Genomic DNA, 21576 nt, shown 5'->3' with positions numbered 1-21576 from the left:
AGCTACGTCGTGGCATTATTCAACCATCCCACACTCCCTGGGCATCTCCTGTCGTTCTCGATCGCAAGAAGGACGGGTATATTCGCTTTTGCTTCGACTACCGTCAATTCCTTAAGGTCGCGCTCAAGGACGTCTATCCTTTGCCAAGCATCGACGAAGCCCTTGACAGCCTTCAGGGCGCAAAATTGTTTTCGTCCCTAGACTTGCTTTCTGGCTACTGGCAAGTTCCCGAACCTGAAGTCGATCGCCAGAAAAAGGCATTTATTACACCTGACGGCCTATACGAATTCAACGTGATGGCCTTTGGACTTGGCGACGCGCCTGCAACGTTTGAACGACTCATGGACAATACCCTGCGTGGCCTCAAGTGGTCTATGTGCCTTTGGTACCTCGACAATGTCATGGTTCTCTCGCCTGATTTTCAAACCCACCTACTTCGCCTTAGACATGTTTTGACGTGTCTCACCAACGCTGTCCGGCAACTCAACCTCAAAAAGTGCCGCTTCGCCGCGCGGGAGCGGGCCGTCTTAAGCCACACCGTGTCCAAGCACAGAGTTCTACAGGACCCTGCAAAAATTTGTGCAGTCGCTGAGTTCCCGAAGCCTATTAACGTCAAAAAACTTCGCAGTTTTGTGGGTGAGTGCTCATATTTCCGGCGGTTTGTACGCAATTTCCCTTCGATCATGTTTCCCTTGACCCAGCTCCTACGCGGTGTCGTGGACATCTTCCTCTGGTCCCCTGCAAGCGACGTCACGTTTGCTACACTGCGTCTTCTTACCTCTCCACCTATTCTTTGTTATTTCGACCTGACAGCTGCAACTGAGGTACAGCCGCCCAATGGTACAGCCACCCAGCACTTTAAATTGGGAAAATACTTACAAATGACTACGCTATCTGACTATGCTCACAAAGCTCGTGAAGATAGCAGAGTCATTTGTAAGTTTGTTCTTAATTTAAGGTGCTGGCGCCCAGAAAGTCGCCGCTCGCGCACGCTAGTTAAAAATTTGCGCGGCTGTACATACCGACGCCAGCCGTGTCGGCCTTGGCGCGTCTTTGCGCCTCGAAAGCCCAGCTACTCCGAATACAGGGTCGCCTATGCGAGTCGTACGCTGACAAAACAGAGACCAATTACAGCGTGACTGAAAAAGAGTGCTTGGCTCTATCTAGTATGGGCGCTTGGCAAGTTGCGCCCATACTTATACGGCCGCCCATTTGACCTAGTCACGGATCACCACGCGCTTTGTTGGCTCGCCACGTTTAAAGATCCATGAGACCGCTTAGCAGCCTGGGCACTCCGAATCCAGGAGTACGATATTCGCGTCGTCTACCGCTGCGGACGCAAGCACACTGACGCAGACGCCCTGTCACATTCACCTCTACCTCCACACTCGGCCTGCGGAACCACTTGCGCACACCCCCTGTGATCTCTTGACCTTGACTCGATTGGCACGGAACAACGCCGTGACCCGTGGATCACTTCTCTTTTTGCCTATCTTTCTGGATCATCGACCACCCCTCTATTCCGATCCCTCCGAAGCCAAGCTGTTCATTTCGCCATTCGTGATCAGCTGCTTCACAGACGCAACTACGCTCCCGAAGGCCGTAGATGGCTAGTAGTCATTCCCCGCAGCTTAAGATCCCAAATCTGTGCCTCTTTTCACGACGATCCGCAATGTGGCCACGTCGGAGTGTTCAAGACTTACGAACGTATAAGCCATCGCTACTACTGGCGGGGAATGTACACTTTTGTATGAAAGCATGTTCAGTGCTGCTCTGACTGTCAACATCGCAAATTACAACCTTTACGCGCGTCTAGCGCTTTGCAGCCACTTCCGTGCCCTGCCAAACCCTTCGATCGCGTCGGCATTGACCTCTACGACCCGCTTCCCATGACACCATGTGGCAATCGGTGGATCATAGTTGCTGTGGACCATTTGACACGCTACGCCGAAACTGCTGCTTTACCGAATGCTACAGCGCAGGATATAGCCTCTTTCATCCTACATCGCTTCATCGTTCGACAACGCGCACCTCGAGAACTCCTCAGTGATAGAGGTCACACCTTCTTCTCCTAAGTCGTTGAAGCTCTCCTTTCTCAATGCCACATTATTCATCGAACGAGCACGGCAAACTTTCCGAAAACAAACCGGCCCACATAGCAGCTTAACCGCTCTCTGCGTGATATGCTCACGATGTACGTGATATCTGATCATGGGAACTGGGACCGCGTACTTCCTTTTGTAACGTTCGCATACAACACCGTGATACAAGCTACTGCGAGATTTTCACCTGTCTTCCTCCTATATGGACGGGAACCTTTGTATACCTTTGACACTCTCCTTCCATAGCGTCCTGACGCTTCCGAGTGCCAACCTGTGTACGAAGCTTCCCGACAAGCCGAAGAGTGCCGCCAGTTCGCGCGCACCTTTACATCACGAGCAAAACAGCGCCAGAACGGAGGCCGGCCGACTCACTTCCAAGTCCCACGTATGCCCCAGGGTCTCTTGTGTGGTTGGCTGTTCCTTGCCAAACTCCTGGGCTTTCCTCGAAACTCGTTGCAAAGTATGAAGGGCCATACCGCGTCTTGGAGCGAACGTCCCCGGTGAATTTTCTCATCGAGCCACTTTCTCCATCTGACGAAATGTGCCAGCGTGGACGTGACCTCGTCCACGTTGCGCGTCTCAAGCCCTACCATGACCCTCTGCCTCCAATCTCTTAGGTCGCCAGGATGGCTCTTTTTCTGCGGGGGCTATTGTGAAGAAGAGGCGCCTCCGTCCATCCGCATCGCCAATGCTCGGCCCGCTATGCTCGCGCTGCTGGTTGCTGGTGTCTTTGGAGACGGAGCCCACGCTGCCTCGTGGTTCCTTTCACTCGTAGCATCCTTGCCGGACATCGCCAAGAAACCTCTTTTCATTCTTTTCCTCCTCTCCTGTTTTATACTCCCGTGGACTTTTCTTTAGATAGTTTCTTTTTACTTCTGACGCTCGGGGCTCTCGCGCCAGAGCCGCTTGCCACGTCGTCCCCATTGTCTTTATCACACACAAAACTCGCGCAGCGTCGTAAATTCGCAAGTCTTTGATGATCTGTCGATGACAACTCAGCGCACATCATGACACCAAGTCTGTTTGGAAAATGGGCAGCAGCTTGCGTCATGAAAATCGACACTTAACAACACTGAGACTATACACCTGGTGCCAAATGGCTCATTATCATCTAGGGCCCGGCCACTACCGCCACTGAAACACGCAAATATGGTGCAAATTATAGATATAAATTGGACTAATAAAGCAACAGTGGTCGAGGACGCAGCTTTATTACGGTTGGGACTACCCCGATCGCAAGAAATGTAAGGCAAGAAGCAGTGTTGATAAGGTCGATTGGAGTTTGTCTATGTAGTTTTTGCTAGCAACCATTAATCCTATACTGTTTAGGCACGTACCAACCCTCCGGGAAACAACATTCCAAATGCAAGAAATGGAAGAATCATTCGTTTGTTTCCAAAGTGTCGTTAATTTATTGCCGTCCTAAGCCGCTCTCAATGCTTCTTTGGTGTAAAGGCAGGACAAATGTGTTAATTTATTACAGCGAAGCTGTATATGGCTAGCCCATTCGTCTTGTAATTAGATTTAGGTGCACGTCGCAGGTGGTCTAAATTATTACTACTGCGTGCCTAATAGTTTGCGGCCCACGTGGGCTTTGCTACTAGTTGTCAACACTGAATTATCTGCAGTGTTGTGTCATACACATAACCTTTCGCTGCATAACGTGTCCCAGGAAACGCGAACTTGGTGCCCTGGAACAAAATGCGTAAGTATACCATGGTACGTGTCAAACCACAATGGCCTCGTTGACTACTATGTTTCGTGGGTGGCGGAGGGAAGATGCTTTCACTGCAGGAGCTACAAATTTTGTCGAGTCTTACGGTATTCCTGGTTCCAACGGAGTCAAATACGCCAAAAAAAAGTGCGACATGCTGCGACATCTTTTGTGGTCGGGCAGCAATACAATATCACAATCTAGCAGGGCTAAGTGGCCTCACAAGCGCTAGAATATTCTTCCACGCAATCGGGTTCGCTTGTTGCAGCCACAGCTACCCCCCCTATATAATACTTGCCGCAAAAACGTGACTGCGGTCGCTTACACAGCTTTAGGCGAGTGACACGCAGCTTACGACAGCATTGTAGCCAACGAGTGCGAAAAACAGATAACAAGCCATGTGGGCACAGTACGCATTCCTTTTTCAGCTGCACTCAGCTGGTACAATTAGGGCGAGATATGAACTAGTCGTGGGCCCGACCTGCAGAAGAGCCAACGCTGCCCACAGTCTTCCTACGCGGGTCGTCCTATCAATCTGTTAATTACGATGTCGACAGAGCGATTGGTCCTCCGAGTAATATTCACTTGTTCAGCTAATATAACTGAAGAAGCGAAATTGCGCTAATATTCTCATGACACTAAAGACCAACGAGAATTAGTGGCATATTTCAAACAAATTTTGATTGCTTGACAATGAAAATTATTATTGTACGGAGTCCTACCTACAGCATGTTTTGTTCGCATTACATTACTGTTATCAACTCTAATACTTCACTGTTGTATTGAAGAAGAGGAGGATAGCCAAAGCGCAAGGTGGATCGCCAACGCAGTGCGCGAGACAGTGTTCGACCTGAACCAGTGCTCTTCACTGCGGCCCTTTCTGGATTCGCGACCCACATCCAATAAACCTATTTTCAACGTGATGAACTTTACTGCGATCAACTGTGAGTAAGCGCCTTGCAATGACTGAACACTTTTCTATTTTTGCATCCGCATTTTCCGTAAAGGCGCACTTTGTTCTTGTAATTAACCACAACTTACTTATGCGTAAAGGCTTCGTTCAGATACCTGAGAAAATCGTATTTAGTAAGGAGAGGATTTCTGCTGTTGTAACTTAGGCGATTTAGCAAGCATGCATCCAAGTACAAAATAAGAAGGGATTCTGGAGAATGAGCGCTACTTACGCGTGCAAAAATATCTTTACAAGTAGGTTCACCGCACCGAACACACCGTCGTCTTTCACCAACGAAATATTGTCGGCCGTGCAAATACCGCCCTTCACAGAGAAGCCTGAAACACGATAACCAAGGTCAACGAGAGCGTGTTTAGAATTGGCATTACAAGTAGGCTTCGCAATGCCAAATTCTGCCCAGTTGTATAAGAAAAGTCATATAATTCTATTGCGTTCTCTATTTCGTCAAAAAACATAAACATTTAGGCACTGTCAGTAAAGGACAACAAAAGTTAAAATATACATAACAAGTGACATCCTGAATATTTATCTCACAATATGTAACAGCCTCGTAACTTAGAGGACTGGTGTAATCGCTCTTTGTGTATGGTCAATGCCTATGTAGCAGTATAAATTAGGTAGGTACGCAATGAAGTGTGCTTATCCAAGACCACGTATTTTCACGTTGCTCATGTGAAGTCATAGGTATGCAGGTATAACAGAAAATGAGCCATTGGGTCAAGCAAAGCGAGTAGCTGCACACATTAGAGAGACCAGTACCATGTTTGATGGGTGGTCTGGAGGAATTTTTACAGTTTGTGAACATGCAGCGGTCCCTTATAAATGTGCACTGGCTAGGTTTCCTTGCACTGGACAAAGAGACAGTGCTGGGATGTGCCGGAATGCTGATGGGGAGCGGTGTCTCCAGCGCCGTGGACCCAGGGTTTGTCATAAAGATGTTGACCGGAGATGGAGGCTGGTGCGAGAATCGAGCTTCGGAGTAGTGGTCGTATATTCAAGTAGGGTCATCGAGTTCAAAGGCAGCGTAGCCGTGCTGTTATTCCTGTTGGTGGCGTCACCAAAATCACAACCAAATCATGTGCTGAGAACATCAAGCAGAGCAGTAGGGTAGTTTAGGCAGTCGGGTGACTTAAGAAGTGCCAGCCGAGGGTAAAGAGGCACAGCCGAGACGTTCTGCTGGAGACGCACCTGGAGAGGCTGGAAGACAGGCGCTGGGTCGTGGAAACCAGCTCATGCCGCGTAGGTAGGTATCAGCAGGTTGAACAAGAGCACTTTTGAACATTCACAGTAAGTTTGCTCCAATTCTGTGTTTGTTTGGTGCAGTTGACATTTTGAAATGTTCGAGAAGTATAAGAAATATATTCGCATTTGCAAGTAGCGACCATTTGATTCGAATAACGAATAGAATAGGACACTATACGATCCGTTAATTGAAATATTCGAATATTCGCCCACCCCTAAAGCTAATGCGCCAGAGATGGCCGCAAGCAACCATGGTAATATAGATGTCGAACGTTATATACACGAAATAAACAGTATGACTTCAGGCAAATGATATTTTTGTTAGATGGTGTCACAAAACAGCGCGTAATCAAACCGCGCACCGTGTATCACGCAAGCCAGCGAAAGATGCACGCCGGCCCCGCGGTAGGTTCAACAGAGGAAGAGCGCGAGTACGCCTAAAACAGCCGACGCGACCGACGGAATCTAGAAGCGCAGGTAACGAGAGAGAGAGAGAGTGCCGAGACACCTTCTCCCCCAGCGAGTCGAGAGATAGAGAGAGAGATTACTACAGCGCGAGCGTGCGCCTACAGATGAGTCACCCCCCCCCCCCCCTTGATGACGCTCCGACGGCGGCGGTCGAAGATGTGAGAATTGACTAGAAGATTCCCAGGCTTTGGTCATGCTACGGGATGCCAACTTTGACCGAAGGTTCCAGAACCCCCGGTGAAGGCTATAAAAACTCCGCGCGGGAATTGGAAGGGCGATCAGACCGTGCCAGTGAGGAGATGTGAAGTGAAGACTGACCGTCTGCGGAAGAAGGGGATTCCCAGCAAGCTAGTCGACGAGTTCATCGAGCGTCTGCATTTCCGGAAGAAGTTTCTTCTTGGAGATTGGCCTCGAGCTACGCCGATATCGTCACTTAGAGTTCCTATTCATTGTGTACTTTACGTGTTGGACTCTTAGTGTTTGTCGTTAATTATTTCCCTGTGTTTTGTGAATAACCATCTGAATTATAATGTGATATGGCTAGCATAAGTGTGCACGTATGTGTGTAACTACCTTGTTTTGAAGAATATATTTTGTTGTGTTTTGACACTCTGGGCTCTGACTCGGTCATCGCACAGCAACTGGCGTTCGCTGGTACACCAGAGGGTCCTTTAATAATTGCCCTTGCTTTCGCGGGATTATTTCCGGAAGCTGATAAGTCGGCTTTGGAATTTGTTCCGGCGTTGGCACTTCGTTCACGGGGTCTGTGACAGTATTTGTGGCGTCCACGACAGGACGTTTTGGTGCAAATTGTGTGTCCTTAGTAGGGAGAAAGAGCATAGGGTCGTTTACTTGCCATGGTGAACGATTTTGAGTGTTTCACCACGTTTCACTAACTTGTGTGCAGAGAGCAGTTCGATAGTTGAAATCTAGGCAGATATCTTTTGCACGCGGCTAGATTTTTGAAGGGCATCATGGATCTAGAGAAATTAGCCCTTGGTGAGAAGGTGGATCTTTCCGGAGCTGAACTACGGAAGTGGGTTAGCCAGAAGCAAACAGAAGCTGTAGAAAGAGAGAAGCTAGCGGCCGAAAGAGCCAAAGAAGACAGAGAGGCTAAGGAGCGAAAAGAACAAAAAAAGTAGAAATAGCTGAGAGAGAAAGACAAATCCAGCATGAGTTAGAACTCGAACGACTTCGTTTGTAGCAGCGCACAGATATAGCACTGAAATGAAAGACACTAGCTTCCGTCTGAGCCCAAGCAAGCTGCTTGTGGCATTCGATGAAAGAAAAGATGACTTGGATGCTTATTTGCACAGATTTGAGACAGTTGCTTAAAGTCAGAATTGGCCAGAGGACCAAAGGGCCACTGCGTTGAGTACGTGTTTGAGTGGCGAAGCACTTAGTGTGTATGGTAGAATGACGCCAACCGATGCCTCTAATTATGGAAGGGTGGAAGCCGCTCTACTAAAGAGATTTAGGTTCATCATAGATGGATTCCGAGACAAGTTTCGAGGCAAGCCATAGACGGCTTCCGAGACAAGTTTAGGACCGGAAAGCCCACCGATGGCGAGATTGCCATGCAATTTGCCGCGCGTCCCAGCCACTATTTTGATAGGTGGACCGAACTTTCAGAGACTGCACAAGAGTACGGTGCGCTTAGAGAGCTTCTGATCAAGGAGCAATTCCTCATTAGTTACCACCCGAGCCTGTCACTCTATCTGAAAGAAAGGAAAGTTAAATCGCTTCAAGATATGTTGGAATTGGCAGACCAGTTTTTGGAAGCACAGGGAGGCACCAATCGCTCCAAGATAAAAAAAATAGGAGCCAGAGGACGCAAAGAAACCGGGATCCGACGAAAATAAATACCCTTAGAAGCCTGTTCCGAGGTGTTATCTCTGCAACCGACTGGGCCACCATTCTAGCAATTGTCGTAACAATTTTACGTGCCCCAATGATATCAAATGTTTTAGATGTGGGCGAACGGGGCACAAAGCCGATACATGCCGCAACGGAGGGAAACATTTTTCTGTGTTTTGTGAATACCCATCTGAAATGTATTGTGATATGTCTATCCTGAGTGTGCACATGTGTGTGTGTGTAACTACCTTGTTTGGCAGAATATATTTTGTTGTGTTTTGACAACTCTGGGCTCTGACTCGGTCTTTGGACAGCAACCGGCATTCGCTGGTGCACCAGAGGGCCCCTTACTAATTGTCCTTGCTTTCGTGGGATTATTTTCGGAAGCTGATTACTCGGCTTTGGAATTTGGTCCGGCGTTGTGTGATAGACGGCGATGTCTACTTTTGCATTGCAGTGAACAATAGAGTTCCAGTGAAGCTTATATAGTAATTTTTAAGCAGATATTGTCTTCTCTAGCATGGTCTTAAGCGGGTGGTGGGGAGAGTTGTTTGAATAACAAAGGCTGTGCGCCACAAATCTGGCTTTAACTCTGCCAGTATTCTAATGGAAGTTCAGCGTACAATGACCGTACAGCCGTTTATGAACAGCCACAAACTTTTACAAAGTGTTCGAGAAGATTTGAGTAAGCATGTAGCATTGTTGTTGTCGTCTGGTTTTACTGTTGTGTTACTCATACGAGTATTACACATCAGTGAGTTTATGCGCCAAACGAAAGACGTAAACAGATAAAGTACCGATACGATGTGTGAGTGTAGTGTGTGTGTTTGTGACCCACATGTATGTCCTTTTTATTTGTGCCCCAAGCTCCGCCAATGTGAATTAAACTAGTTACGTATGTGTAGAAAGCAATATCCTAGTGATATATGCATTACTTACCATTGGCATCATCTCCGTTGAGATGGTTGAGAGTCCGTCTGCAATACACGAACACACTTTCACTTCACCATCATGACTAACTCAAAAAGTGCGTCATTCGATATAACACACTGAAAACAAAGAAAGCTCCTTCACTTACCGTGTCAGTATTATGATAGCATCTTTGTCGCGTGTGCGGGTTGCAAAGGAACTTGCCAGGGATGATTTCCAATTCGCATGTACTTCATGTACGGTGGGTACCCTCCGAGTCGTCCGAAAAAGTGATTTGCTTTGTGCTTGTGACAGCTTTAAGAGGAAGTGTGAAATTATCACTGAGAAACGACAATTTGCCGCCGCAGAAAACGCCTTGGACATTAGCCCAACAAACTATCTGCGTCTTTTTTACACTGAACTATGAGGTATTCTACACCACAATTTTAAGATCACACGCAATGAACGAACACCGCCCGCTGAATTCTTCATGCGATGAAGACAACTCGGATTGGTGCTTTTACATTACCAAAATTATCATATGAGTGCAGTAAATTCTTACTCCTTCATGTATGCTTTCAAATGGCCATGAAGTTTTTTGTGAACTTACCAAAAACGGTTCTATTTAATGATGCATGTTAGAAAAACCTGTCAACAAATACCCACGTAGATCGGCACAGTTAGAAAAGATGGCATAACATGTATAGCGCAATCATAGATGATAGTAAATCTTACACGTCTATCAGGAACTGTATGCCATAACAACAAAGTATGTTGTGTTTTGAGAAGCATACCTTCTCAATAATCACAGTAAAATATGGACAAATAATCATTCAAGTTGCTAGTCTATATCAGTTGTTTATTCAATAAGAAAACTTTATTCTGGGGAGTTACAGGCTAAAATCGCGATCTGTTTATGACGCACGCGTTAGTGGGACACATCGAAAATTATGACCTGCCTGTAATGTTTACCATGCACCAAATGCACAGGACACGGGCGTCTTCGTATTTCTCCACCTTCAAAATGCGGCGGCCGCAGCCGGGATTTGTGCCCGCGCCCTCGGGCCTAGCAGAACAACGCCCAACCCACTATGCAACCACGGCGGGTTGTTTATTCTTATTTTGCGTGACACGAAAGATGGCGTTCCTCGGGCTGTAATATGAGTAATAGGCGATCCTGAGATTGTATCAAGATAGAATGTTCTTAGGTAATTAGCAGAGCAACAGCTCGGATTGAAATAAGCGTTTAAGAAAAAAACGTTTGGCGCTAATTCAGAAATGTTACGACGAAATCACTAAGCCAATGTTATTATCCAAGCTCGCAAACTTTGCAAGACGTCTTACTGATTTTTCAATTAAACGTTGATAACTACTGAAGTTGATCGTCAGCTCCAATCTTCATCGCCCCGAAAGGCAGTTCATCGCAGTTTGCGCGTCTGCAGTGCTTCCTCCTTCTTGCTATTTCAAAGCCACCAGTTAAACCTCTCATGCAGGGTTCATGCCTTCAGTTGTTTTATGGAAACTCGAAAAGACGCATTTATTAGAAATCAGTAGACTGAGCATTGAGCAACATCTATTGACGGTACCATTCAAGAGGCTATTCAGAAAGAAAATAACAATTTTATTATTTTAGTCACGAGAGCGGTGCATTATGGTGTTAAAGGAACCAAAAAGAAAGCGAATTTGGCATTATTCTTGGCAAACACATCTCGATGGGCGTTCCAGTGACAGAATAAATAAGTGAAAGTTGTTTGCTAGCTGAATACTTAAGGTTAACTTGCTTCCTTATCTAAAATTTTCATCCATGATTCTATCTTAGCACATGAGCAACACGAGAGCAAGGAACAATTTACTGCAATGTACTGATAATTTGGGCAGTGTAAAAGCAACAATCCGACTTGTTTTCATGGCATGAAGAAGCCAATGGGCGGTGTTCATTCATCACCTTGTTCTCGTGTTACTCATCGTCTTGAATTTCCATCTCCCTTATTCCTCGTGTTCCCGCTATTTTGCACACGGGCCTTAAGCGCATTTAGCTCTTTAATTTATAGAAATGTTTATCCACCTATCACAGCCACGTCCGTCGATTCTTAATTGGCTCGACTCCAGCGGACACTTACGCAATGCGAAAGAGAGAATGCTTGCAATAAATGATTCTGTACCATACGCAATGCGTATGGTAAAGAATGCTTGCTGGTGGAATCATAGAAGTGTTCCGCAGGAAAAGGTTACTTCTCTTGCGATACGTGGGTATCATATGGGCGTCTCTTTGAGTAAATTAGTACGTATTTAACAGTCACGAAGAGCGATGCAAGTTACAGAAGATAAAAAATTACGGCAGAACTCATCTAACGATGACTGGCAATGGTATTGCAATTGGCATACGGGCTATGAAGTGATAGACCATGTTTCTGAAGTCATGTTTATCTAACATCATCGTCATAAGCAGCAGCAGCCTATGTTTATTTCCACGGCAGGACGAAGGCCTCTCCCTGTGATCTCCAATTACCCCTGTCTTTCGCTAGCTGATTCCAACTTGCGCCTGCAAATTTCCTAACTTCATCACCGCACCTAGTTTTCTGCCGGCCTCGACTGCGCTTCCCTTCTCTTGGTATCCACCCTGCAACTCTAATGGTCCACCAGTTATCCATTCTACGCATTACATGGCCTGCCGAGCTCCATTTCTTCCGCTTAATGTAAACTAGAATATCGGCTATACCCGTTTGTTCTCTGATCCACACCGCTCTCTTCCTGTCCCTTAACGTTAGTCCTAAGGTTTTTCGTTTCGTCGCTCTTTGTGCTGTCTTTAATGACCACAATAGAATGAAAACAAAGGAATGACGTCGATGGAATGGCACAGGCGGTATAACCACGCCGGCATGATGAGAAGATAATTCCTAACTGATTAAGATTGCGGAACTACGACAGCCTGGCGACGACGATATAAGGACAATCAGGTGAACACTATTGTATAATGAAGGTTGCGTTACGACAGCACGACAACATCCGGACGACTAAACTAGAATGACGACGGTATAGTGCCCAAAATATACTGGCTAGTGTGCCGACCGCGGTCTCCCGGGTGGCACCGTTTGAAATGAATGTCGGCGGCTGCAGCTAGAAGCGCTGTAGTGCGGGTGGGTGCCGCGGCGCCGCCCGCTCTTCATAAACCGCCGTGTTTTCACATAGGGGCTGCTGCGCTTTTTGCATTTATAAAGCCGTAGGAGCAGTAAATTTCTCATGCAGGAAGGTGATTTCTAATTTAGGGTTTGTTTTGACTATAAGAAAGCTTATTTACTGCTCGCTGCCTGCGTTTGAGCTTACGTACCAGCTAGCTCTGTTTCGAGTGTCAAACCTGCGGTGGTTCAAAATATGAAAAGGAAGCACTCTAAGTGACTACGAGTTCTCTCGCCTCAGCCAAGAGTTTGTTGTCATGTGTGCAAGTAGCTGGCTTACCAGTGACACCATTTATTCTGGAGTCATACATACGAAATGTTGGCAACATCAGGCATGTCCCGCTACAATACACAGAAGAACAATTAACAGAATATTTAAGAGAGGCAGGAGTGACATAAGCTAGACGCCAGACCCGTTATATACGCCAAGAAGATGGCACTGTGGAATCGCGCCCAGTGAGAAGTGTGATTTTGCATTTCCGCTATGACCGACCAATACCAGAGTGAGTGTATCTTGGCTTTACTAGTCATCCAGTCGAAGAATATCTGGGGCCAGCCAGGCGCTGGTATAACTGCCAGAGATGTGGTCACTTAGCGAAAAACTGCCGAGGAACAAGGCGCTGCAAATATGTGCAGAAGACCACGATCACAAAGACTGCAAGTCTATAAGAAAGCCCAAGTGTGTGAATTAAAGGGACGCGGATAGAGCAATGATGAAACATAGAGCTCTTTGTGGCTACAATAAATACGAACTGATATGAGGAACTATGAAAAATGTAATAATGTCAGTGCTAACGTTCGCAAGTGCATTTCTGTGGTATAAGTCCGCAATCTTGTGGTGGATGGAGATGGTGCTGGACCACATGGTGCTGAACTCACTGTCCGTGGGGGCCCACCGCAAAACCAAGAATGAAGCGGTGAGAGGTGACAAGGGTTGGCCGTTTTTCAATTCAGAGAAGGGAAGTGCAAGATCACTTTTCGAGGAAGGCTGGAGAACATGGATGAAAACAGATGACCGGCTAAAGTGCACAAGTATCTGTAACTCAAAAGCTTGGACAAGGAATGGCGGAAGATTTCAAGAAATTGGGCGAAAATGTAGTGAGTACTTGAAAGTGTAAAGAGACCGCCAGGATTATTTAAAACATGAAAGACATAAATACAGACGGCTAATTGGATTTAAAAAGAGAAAGCACAAAAGACCATATAGATTTACAAAAAAGGCAAGCAAGAAATCAGGGTGGAGAATCTTGTGATAGCACACATGGATGCAGGAGGAGGAGGAGGAGGAAAATGAAGAAAGGAAATTCAGGGAGGTTCACCAGACGCACGTCTGCTTTGCCATCCTACACGGGGAAAGGTGTTTAAACGGATGAAAAGAAAGGAGAGAAAGGGAAGAAAGTACCTTGCTATATGAGAGCCGAGATGACTGCCTGACGACAAAACCTACCGCAGCAAATATGGGCCACACGATGAGACATGCATGTGCTGCAAAGACCTCCCGGAAACGACTCGGAGCATCTTAATGAATTACCATCACACTCACCCACCGAAACCCGTAGGGAGTGTCCACCTTCCTGAAGCATTTGGATTCATAGAAGATGGCAGAATTAACTGCTCAGCAGTCGAGATAAGTGATGGACGTTTAGAGTAATAGTGGAAAAATAAGCAGAGAAGTGGTTGATAGAAACGAAGTCGCTGCAAGCGTAGCAAATGGAACAATACAGAGCACGCTATTTCATCGATTTAGCGGGAGCCCCAAAAGCGGCCTCAAAAGCTTTTTTCAACAAACATGGCGGCGCCCATCGAAGCGACGGCTGTAACCTAGCACCAAACTGGGATCTATTCGTGTTAACGCGTGAAGTTCATAAGCTAGGAGAAGTGATTGCGGTTATCGCCTTCTCTCAACTAACATGTGTAATGAAGATTGATTCATTAGAAGCCGCCGATTCCGAATTCATGGCTCGTAGGCCTAACACGGATTGACTTGGCTGGGTGAAGGTACGTAAAGTTGGTTACTCAAAACTAAACGGAACGAGTTGCTTGCTGCTAATAGAATAAGTTCTAAATTGTAATTAAACACGGAAATTAAGATTACTCTTATTATCATAAAATGGTATATTTTATTTTAATATTTTGCCCCAACGCTAACAACCGCAAAGCTCTTTGGGGCCCCAAACTTTGGGGGCCCCTATTCTAAAAATCAACATGGTTTGCTTTTTGACAGTAACCGGTTTTCACAGCATTACCACTGTTATCAATTAATGTTTGCTCTTTGTGCGCCGTCGCGGCTTTTACCATTTCGAGCGAGTTACGTTCGGGACGTCGCCGAAAACGACTGCGTACTTCTTACACTGGTGCCGTTTTTCGCAGCAATCTTTTAAAGCTTCGTTTACACCGATTACACCGATGCAGCGAGTGGTATCTGTTGTCTGACAATTTATTTTAACGCATGTTTTTGTCGTGCTAGAGACCTAAGATGGGGGGCCAGGTTGATGTAAAAGGACAGCATATAGATGATGTACCAGCTAACCCGGGCCAAGCTAATTAAAAAAAAACTAGAAAAGAAGATAGGACGATGAGACAAATAACATGAGATGTTATAGGGCGAAATACTTGTTTTAGCTCATAAAAAAAGAAGCCGTGAGCACGTCGCAGATCGCTGGATCGACAGCTGAACTTCTACGTCGTAGGCAGATATGTCGTAAGAGATCGGTTATACTTAACATTACTTTGCGTTCACGACAGCCAAAAAGCAGAGTTCGTAGTTAATATTACTGTAAATAACTAAAAATAATAACTTAGTACTATCTGTCATAAAATAAAAACACTGATTTCGTCCTCTGCAGCCAGCGACTCCCTGGAACTTAGGAGCTTCCCGGGCCAGCCAAAACGTGTTCTGTGCAAGCATGATCTCGCTGTTGTTCATGTCAAGAGCCGACCATCACGGCGGCACGGACATTTTGTTACGACAGGTTCCGCAAAAGAGGATTGTCGTAGTCGAATGTGAAAATGGATACACAAATAACACTGCAAATAAAAATGGCTATATTTGGCTAAGAATTTTTTTCTCGCTTTTTTGTGTTTGGCTACATTCGGGCTACGACTTCTCTAGCTTTTGGCTACGCCGCCTAGTCGGGCCTGGGAACACTGCGACCGTGTATAGCGTACGTATATCGGTTACGGCGCGCTCCGACGGTTTTTAAGCTAAAGTGATCTAAAGAGGTCCTTGTTGCAAGGTTATCTTGAGGTATCCACACTGAATTTGGTGAGCACTTCATCCAGAATATTCTGGACACAATGAGTGTCTAACTCACTGCCGTCACGATTATCCAGCCGAGTGAAAGTCTCGCATCTCTGTATTAACTTTATACGACTCCACCCGGCTTTTGCTATTCTGCGCCACGCTTTCATACGCCTTTAATTGAAGTACTTAAACTACACCCTCCTTTACTTCCGCACAGACACTTCAACATACTAACAAAACATGATTAATATTTTATGCTCTATTTCTACTAGGTGAGGATGACTAATCATCATCGACAAATTCTATTCGCATCGTGAAACTCAGTACACTGTAATGAAAACGCAAACTAACACTACCAGTTGCATATGGCGGGCAATCGGTGAGAGGCCGGTGCCATTTGCGTGACAATTTCCTTGGATTTCTTATCAATGACCTGAGCACGGCTAATAATAGTCGGCATGTTATTCTCAATGGTGAATCTTCCGCTGCTACATAAGCAGTACGGTTTCTTTGTCTTACAGGGGCAAAGTGAAAGCAAGGTGCACGTTTTGCGAGAGAAACCTCGGCGTTCTGCAGAGCTTTTTCCATCTTTCACTATCACATAGTAACACGCATTTTACAAATTTGTGTATAATTATGTAACACCTTCAGATACTGAATGTCAGCGCCTACAGAAACAGTACTGGATTGTGTGCGTGTGTATTTTTTCCCCTTTGCTTCTCGTGTCATTTTGCTCTCATTTAACGCATCCCTTTGCCCTCCCCAGATACAGGTTGGCAAACCGGAGACAATCTGATAAACCTCCCTGTCTTTCTTTTGCCTTTCTCTCTCTCTCTCTTTGGTGCATCTATTACATGTCATTGTTATTAAGACCGTTTTGCTGCCACAATAAAGCAAAAAAAAAGCTATAGCTTGATGCATTGTTTAGTAGCTTCGTTTTGATTGTATATAAGGTTTGATGGAGCACGTGCCAGTTTATTTAGCGCTTAATCTGAAAGTTCATGTGGATCGACTACAAAACAATGCAAGCAAATAAGCAGATCCCGACTCGCTTTAGGATTAGCCCTCAGAACATTGTCTTATATCGATCACATAGGCGTTATAGCAAAAGAGCTGGAAGCCTACCGTACCTGCGTTAATCCTGTGCAGGTACTGCCATCCCTTGGGATCATTGTGGAATTCAGGTACCTTACTTTTTTTTGAACACCAAAAACTTTTTACTATAACTAGAACAGGAAATTTGGAAGGAACAAGGTTTGCTGCAAGAGTTAAGAAGCTTACAAGCCAACTATTTTAAACTTGCAAAGGTCCCAAAAATGCAGATTATCCCCTTCAGTGACCGCGTACACTTTTGTGTACATGACTTATTCTTATCATTTATTTCCAGTGGTGGCAAGGAAAAGACCACTAAAATTAAGTTTAGAGTTAACCTATCATTCTGCATACTTAAAATACCTTGAATTTACTTTTTAATGAAATGTGTTGATAGAGATGACCGCTTTGGTGAAGGCATTACCCTGTTTGAAAGTACGCGGGGCGTTTCGCTATAAATCGCGAAGTAGATTTCTTTTTTCCTTTCTAGTTATGCGAGCTGCCAATAAATAACTTGTGCACGTAATTCAAGTAGGTCATTTTATTCTTTTATGAAGAAAGGTTGCATCACTGACTGTAAAATAAAGGGATCTTTGGTTACACTATAATTATATTGACTCATCGTAAGATGCACAAGTCATTCTTCCACCTCGATTTGTTATTAATGGAGTCCCCAGCACGTCGACCTAAAATTAAGCAAATACCACCCGTTTTTCGACAGTCGATAATGATTTATGACAGAAGGGGCTACATTGAGGAATTTCCGAATGTGTGAAGTGATAATGTTACGAATGGCCAATGTCGTGGGGAACATTGAATACGCCAGTAGAATATATCTTTATATCAAATACTTATCACCTCAGTATCTTAAATTTATATAATGATACAATCCCCAAGTGTATTTGTCCAGCCCTGATGTAGCGTTATGTGAAGCTATTACTTTCCCTAAACACCTTTAGCATTGTGAAACAAATTGATCCATTCAGCTTCAAGATGGTTCTTCACTGATGCGAACCCGCTGTAGTTGCTCAGTGGTTATAGAGTTGGGCTGCTGAGCACGAGGTAGTGGGATCAATACCCGACCACGGCGGCCGCATTTTGAAGGGGGCAAAATGCAAAAAACACCTGTGTAATTAGATTGAGGTGCACGTTAAGAAACCCAAGATAGTCCAAATTAATCCCGAGTCCCTCACTACGGCATGCCTCACAATCAGATGGTGGTTTTGGCGCGTAAAACCCCATAATAGAATTTGTTCACTGATGCATTCTACGAATTTGACTGTTCTAGCTCACGCAACCAGCTCAGGCTGGCTTCGTGGCAGGTGGTGCCGCGTGCACGTCAGGCCTTCCGCTTGCTGAACACATTACTGCTGTCGGTGACGGATTCGGGGGGGGGGGGGGGGGAGAATGGACGAAAGATATACAGGGTGTTTCAGTGAACACTTTCAAAATTTATTTAAGGTTGCCTGTGGCACATAGCCCAATTCAAGTTAATGAGCTGGTCTACTCGAAGAGGCGGACATTACTTGCACAAAAAATATAAATGCATAATCGACTAATTAACAAAAATTCACTAATTAAGTTTTTAACTTATTACCTGATGGCCCATATTGCAATTTACAAATTGTAGCCGTGGAGTTCGCAAGGTGGATACACTTGGAATTAATTCTCAGGATGACACCAGTTTTGAGATATTAATTCCCGAACATTGCGGAGAAATGCATTGGCGCTTTCATCCTGAGAATTATTGCCAAGTGTATCCGCCTTGCGAACTCCACGGCTACAATTTGTAAATTGCAATATGGGCCATCAGGTAATTAGTTAAAAACTTAATTAGTAAAAATCTGGTAATTAAGTGATTATGCATTTCAATTTTTGTGCAAGTAATGTCCGCCTCTTCAAATAGACCAGCTCAGTAACTAGAATTGGGCTATCTGCCACAGGCAAGCTTCAAAATTTTTGAAAGTGTTCGCTGAAACACCCTGTATACTTCAGTTACAATAACACAAGGATGCTAGGGGAAACCATAGCGCAACATGAAGCCATGGTATCACATTTATTGCATTGAAACGTTTTGTGGTAAGATATATATATATATATATATATATGTACAAGCTAGTCCATTCCTTAAAGTGCAACGACAAATGTAAACGAGAAGATACGGTTTATTACAGCTCTTTCTTTTATACCTACCACCAAACTGCTTACGGATTTATTTTGTTTATTTTTCTTACATAGGGCGAATTGGTTACGGATAATATACAGACGAGGGTCCCGAAGTCAAAGACTGCCACGGAACGATCGCCTAAATATAACAATGTGAAGACGCATGAATTATCAGCAAGCTTTTTAAAACAGAGAACAAACGTAATCAAGTGAAATTCATCATAACCACAATTAAACAAATGAAATACAATTGTCCGTATACAAGGCTGTAGTACACGAAAATACTATAAATACATACAAGTGGCAAAAGTAGTGCAATTAACGATGAAAGGTTAGTTATACATATCAAAATGCGTAAAGGCATGTTAAATGCATCAAATCATTATGAAGATTTGATAGAGTTAGGTACATTTTCTACAGCTTTATTGCCGTGAATGAAGATGTCATTTTTCCAAAATTAGAATGAACCACTGGCAGTAGAAAATTGGAGTTACGTGTGAACATGGTATTATTCCTATAACTAAGGTACTTAGAGTCAATGCATTCGTCTGCAAGGTGCTGAGAAAATATTTTAAAAACTAAATTGTGCGATAATAGCTGAACAAGCTCTTCACAAGAATAATGTTGTTTTCAAGAAGTAACAAATAGCATTCGCTACTTGCTCGTCATGGTAAAACATTTCTGAATTCTCCATTGTACTTGTGCATTCATAGTATTTATTTACAGCACCTAATACAAAACGCGTCATCATTGAAACAGTGTGTCATCAGATCCTAGATAACATTCATTGCAAGGTTTTTCGTCGTTTATAGTGTACAGTGTATCTTTGGCTAAGAACACCTAAAATTTCCATGCACAAACTTTACACTTTTTTTTTTAAATGAAAGCATTGCGACATGAACGGATCGGGGCATGCCGCCACCCACTTACCGTTTCAAATCCATGCCTGATGAAGACAAAACGTCCAACTTGGAGCAGTGAGAGACGTCTTGACACCTAAGCAGATCATCACGACTCTTCAGTTCTGTACGTGACACTGAAGGCAAATGATTGTAGTGCTTCTCACAACATACATTTAACTCAAGATACATCTGTCTCATTGGATTTTCTTAGAATTATATCTATTTTTGTCCCTACCAACCTTACGTACGAGTTATGGATAGCGGGAATGATAAGCTATGTTATTTCGTAGAGGTCTCCTGACACCGCATTTTTTGCGTCTCTTGCGTCGGATATATTATTCTGAAGGTTACGGAATTAGCTGGATACTGGGTTGGTGCCCATATAAGTCTTCTGTATAGCGTTTCATTACTTGGGCGGACGAAAAGCTTACGAAGTATACTTATGGAGAACGTTATCCACAATCCACACACTGGTGGTTCCAATTTTATGTAAATATGTTATGCCTAATTGACTACCCAGGAGTGCCTGCAGTTTCGCAAAATATTGCTGAAGGGAGCAGCAGGTCTATGCAGTACGGGCAATTGTCTGTCTGAAACAATCCTGCGTGAGGGCAATGCTCAGGCAACGGTTCGGCGGCAATGAAGGCTCGTCCGCGACAGGGATGCCAATGTACGACGATTGACTAATAACACTCTAGGTTACAATCTAGAAAACAACACTCTAGCAAACGCGACAATTTCGTTCGTCATGACCTGGGCCAATCCAAAGGCGGTAAAGTGTGAGTTAACGTTTCAAAACACTAGCTGTTGTCTACTCAGCACCTCCCTCAAATTTACTGCGTAATCGGGACAACTGAATGCTTCCAATCAGGTGGAACCTTACCAGTCTCCCACGCTTGATTATTAGCCTGAAAAAGTGCGTCAATAACTGCTCTTCCATGTTCAAGAACGTCGCGTAAATTTCCCCACGTGGACAAATAAGGAGAACCAGAGGAATGTAGCTTTCCGCATGCGGGTATTTTCTGTACATTACACAACCTGCCAGCAAAAGCAGGCTCTCATCGGAAGCAAGATCGCTAACTTCCAAATATGACTGTAGGTTTTGTTATAATGTTGAATAATAAAATGAGTATTCATGTAAACGGTGGCGCCTGAATATATGCGATATGATAAATAAGTACAATACGCTTCTACCGCATTCTTGTAAGCGCGGCTATAGTGGTACGAAGCGCCAAATTAAAGGAATACAACTGCTAGCTATCACTCTCGAAAGCGCCATTACGAGCATCTAAAGGGACCCTCTACTAGGATGCCTTTTCGCTACTAGTTAATTGCAGATGACTCGAATTCAACGGCCACCTTCACACTCAGTGATGGTTGAAATAGACGGCTTTCTCCTTTTCTCCTTCCTTCTGCCAACCTTGCAGTTATTGTAAGCGGAGCGTTGAACACACAGCGGTTGATGCTGGTGTTTCGTTCGATAGTCGGGTTAAATCGGATACGCCCGGAGCGATTGTCGATTCGAATGTCTAACTCTTCAAGTCGAAGCACACAGCAACAAGGGTCAGCCGATTGAACTTTTTATTAAGCACTTACCAGAACAGCATTTGGCACTCCATACACTCCTACAGTTGGCTGTGTGAGCGTCGATCATGTACTGCATAAATGAGAATGTAGCTCCCTGGTTCTCGCAATACTGTGCGAAGGCTGTGCAGCCTTAGAAAACCTCTC

At 44.7% G+C, this 21576-nt stretch overlaps 1 protein-coding gene across 1 annotated transcript in view; it reads right to left on the bottom strand.

The window, feature by feature from the left end:
- The window catches only part of LOC119459142 (uncharacterized), a 72597-nt gene that overhangs the window by 46357 nt on the left and 4664 nt on the right, over positions 1 to 21576 (bottom strand). The window contains exons 3-6 of the mRNA XM_037720971.2: positions 19874 to 19939; positions 9435 to 9580; positions 9296 to 9333; positions 5001 to 5106 (exon numbers count right to left, since the gene is read on the bottom strand). Coding sequence (XP_037576899.2) covers positions 5001 to 5106; positions 9296 to 9333; positions 9435 to 9580; positions 19874 to 19939 — 356 coding nt within the window. The remainder of the gene's footprint in view (positions 1 to 5000; positions 5107 to 9295; positions 9334 to 9434; positions 9581 to 19873; positions 19940 to 21576) is intronic.

The sequence above is a fragment of the Dermacentor silvarum genome, chromosome 7 (assembly GCF_013339745.2).
Source record: "Dermacentor silvarum isolate Dsil-2018 chromosome 7, BIME_Dsil_1.4, whole genome shotgun sequence".
NCBI classification, from domain to species: domain Eukaryota; kingdom Metazoa; phylum Arthropoda; class Arachnida; order Ixodida; family Ixodidae; genus Dermacentor; species Dermacentor silvarum.
This window is presented reverse-complemented; position numbering and strand designations above follow the sequence as displayed.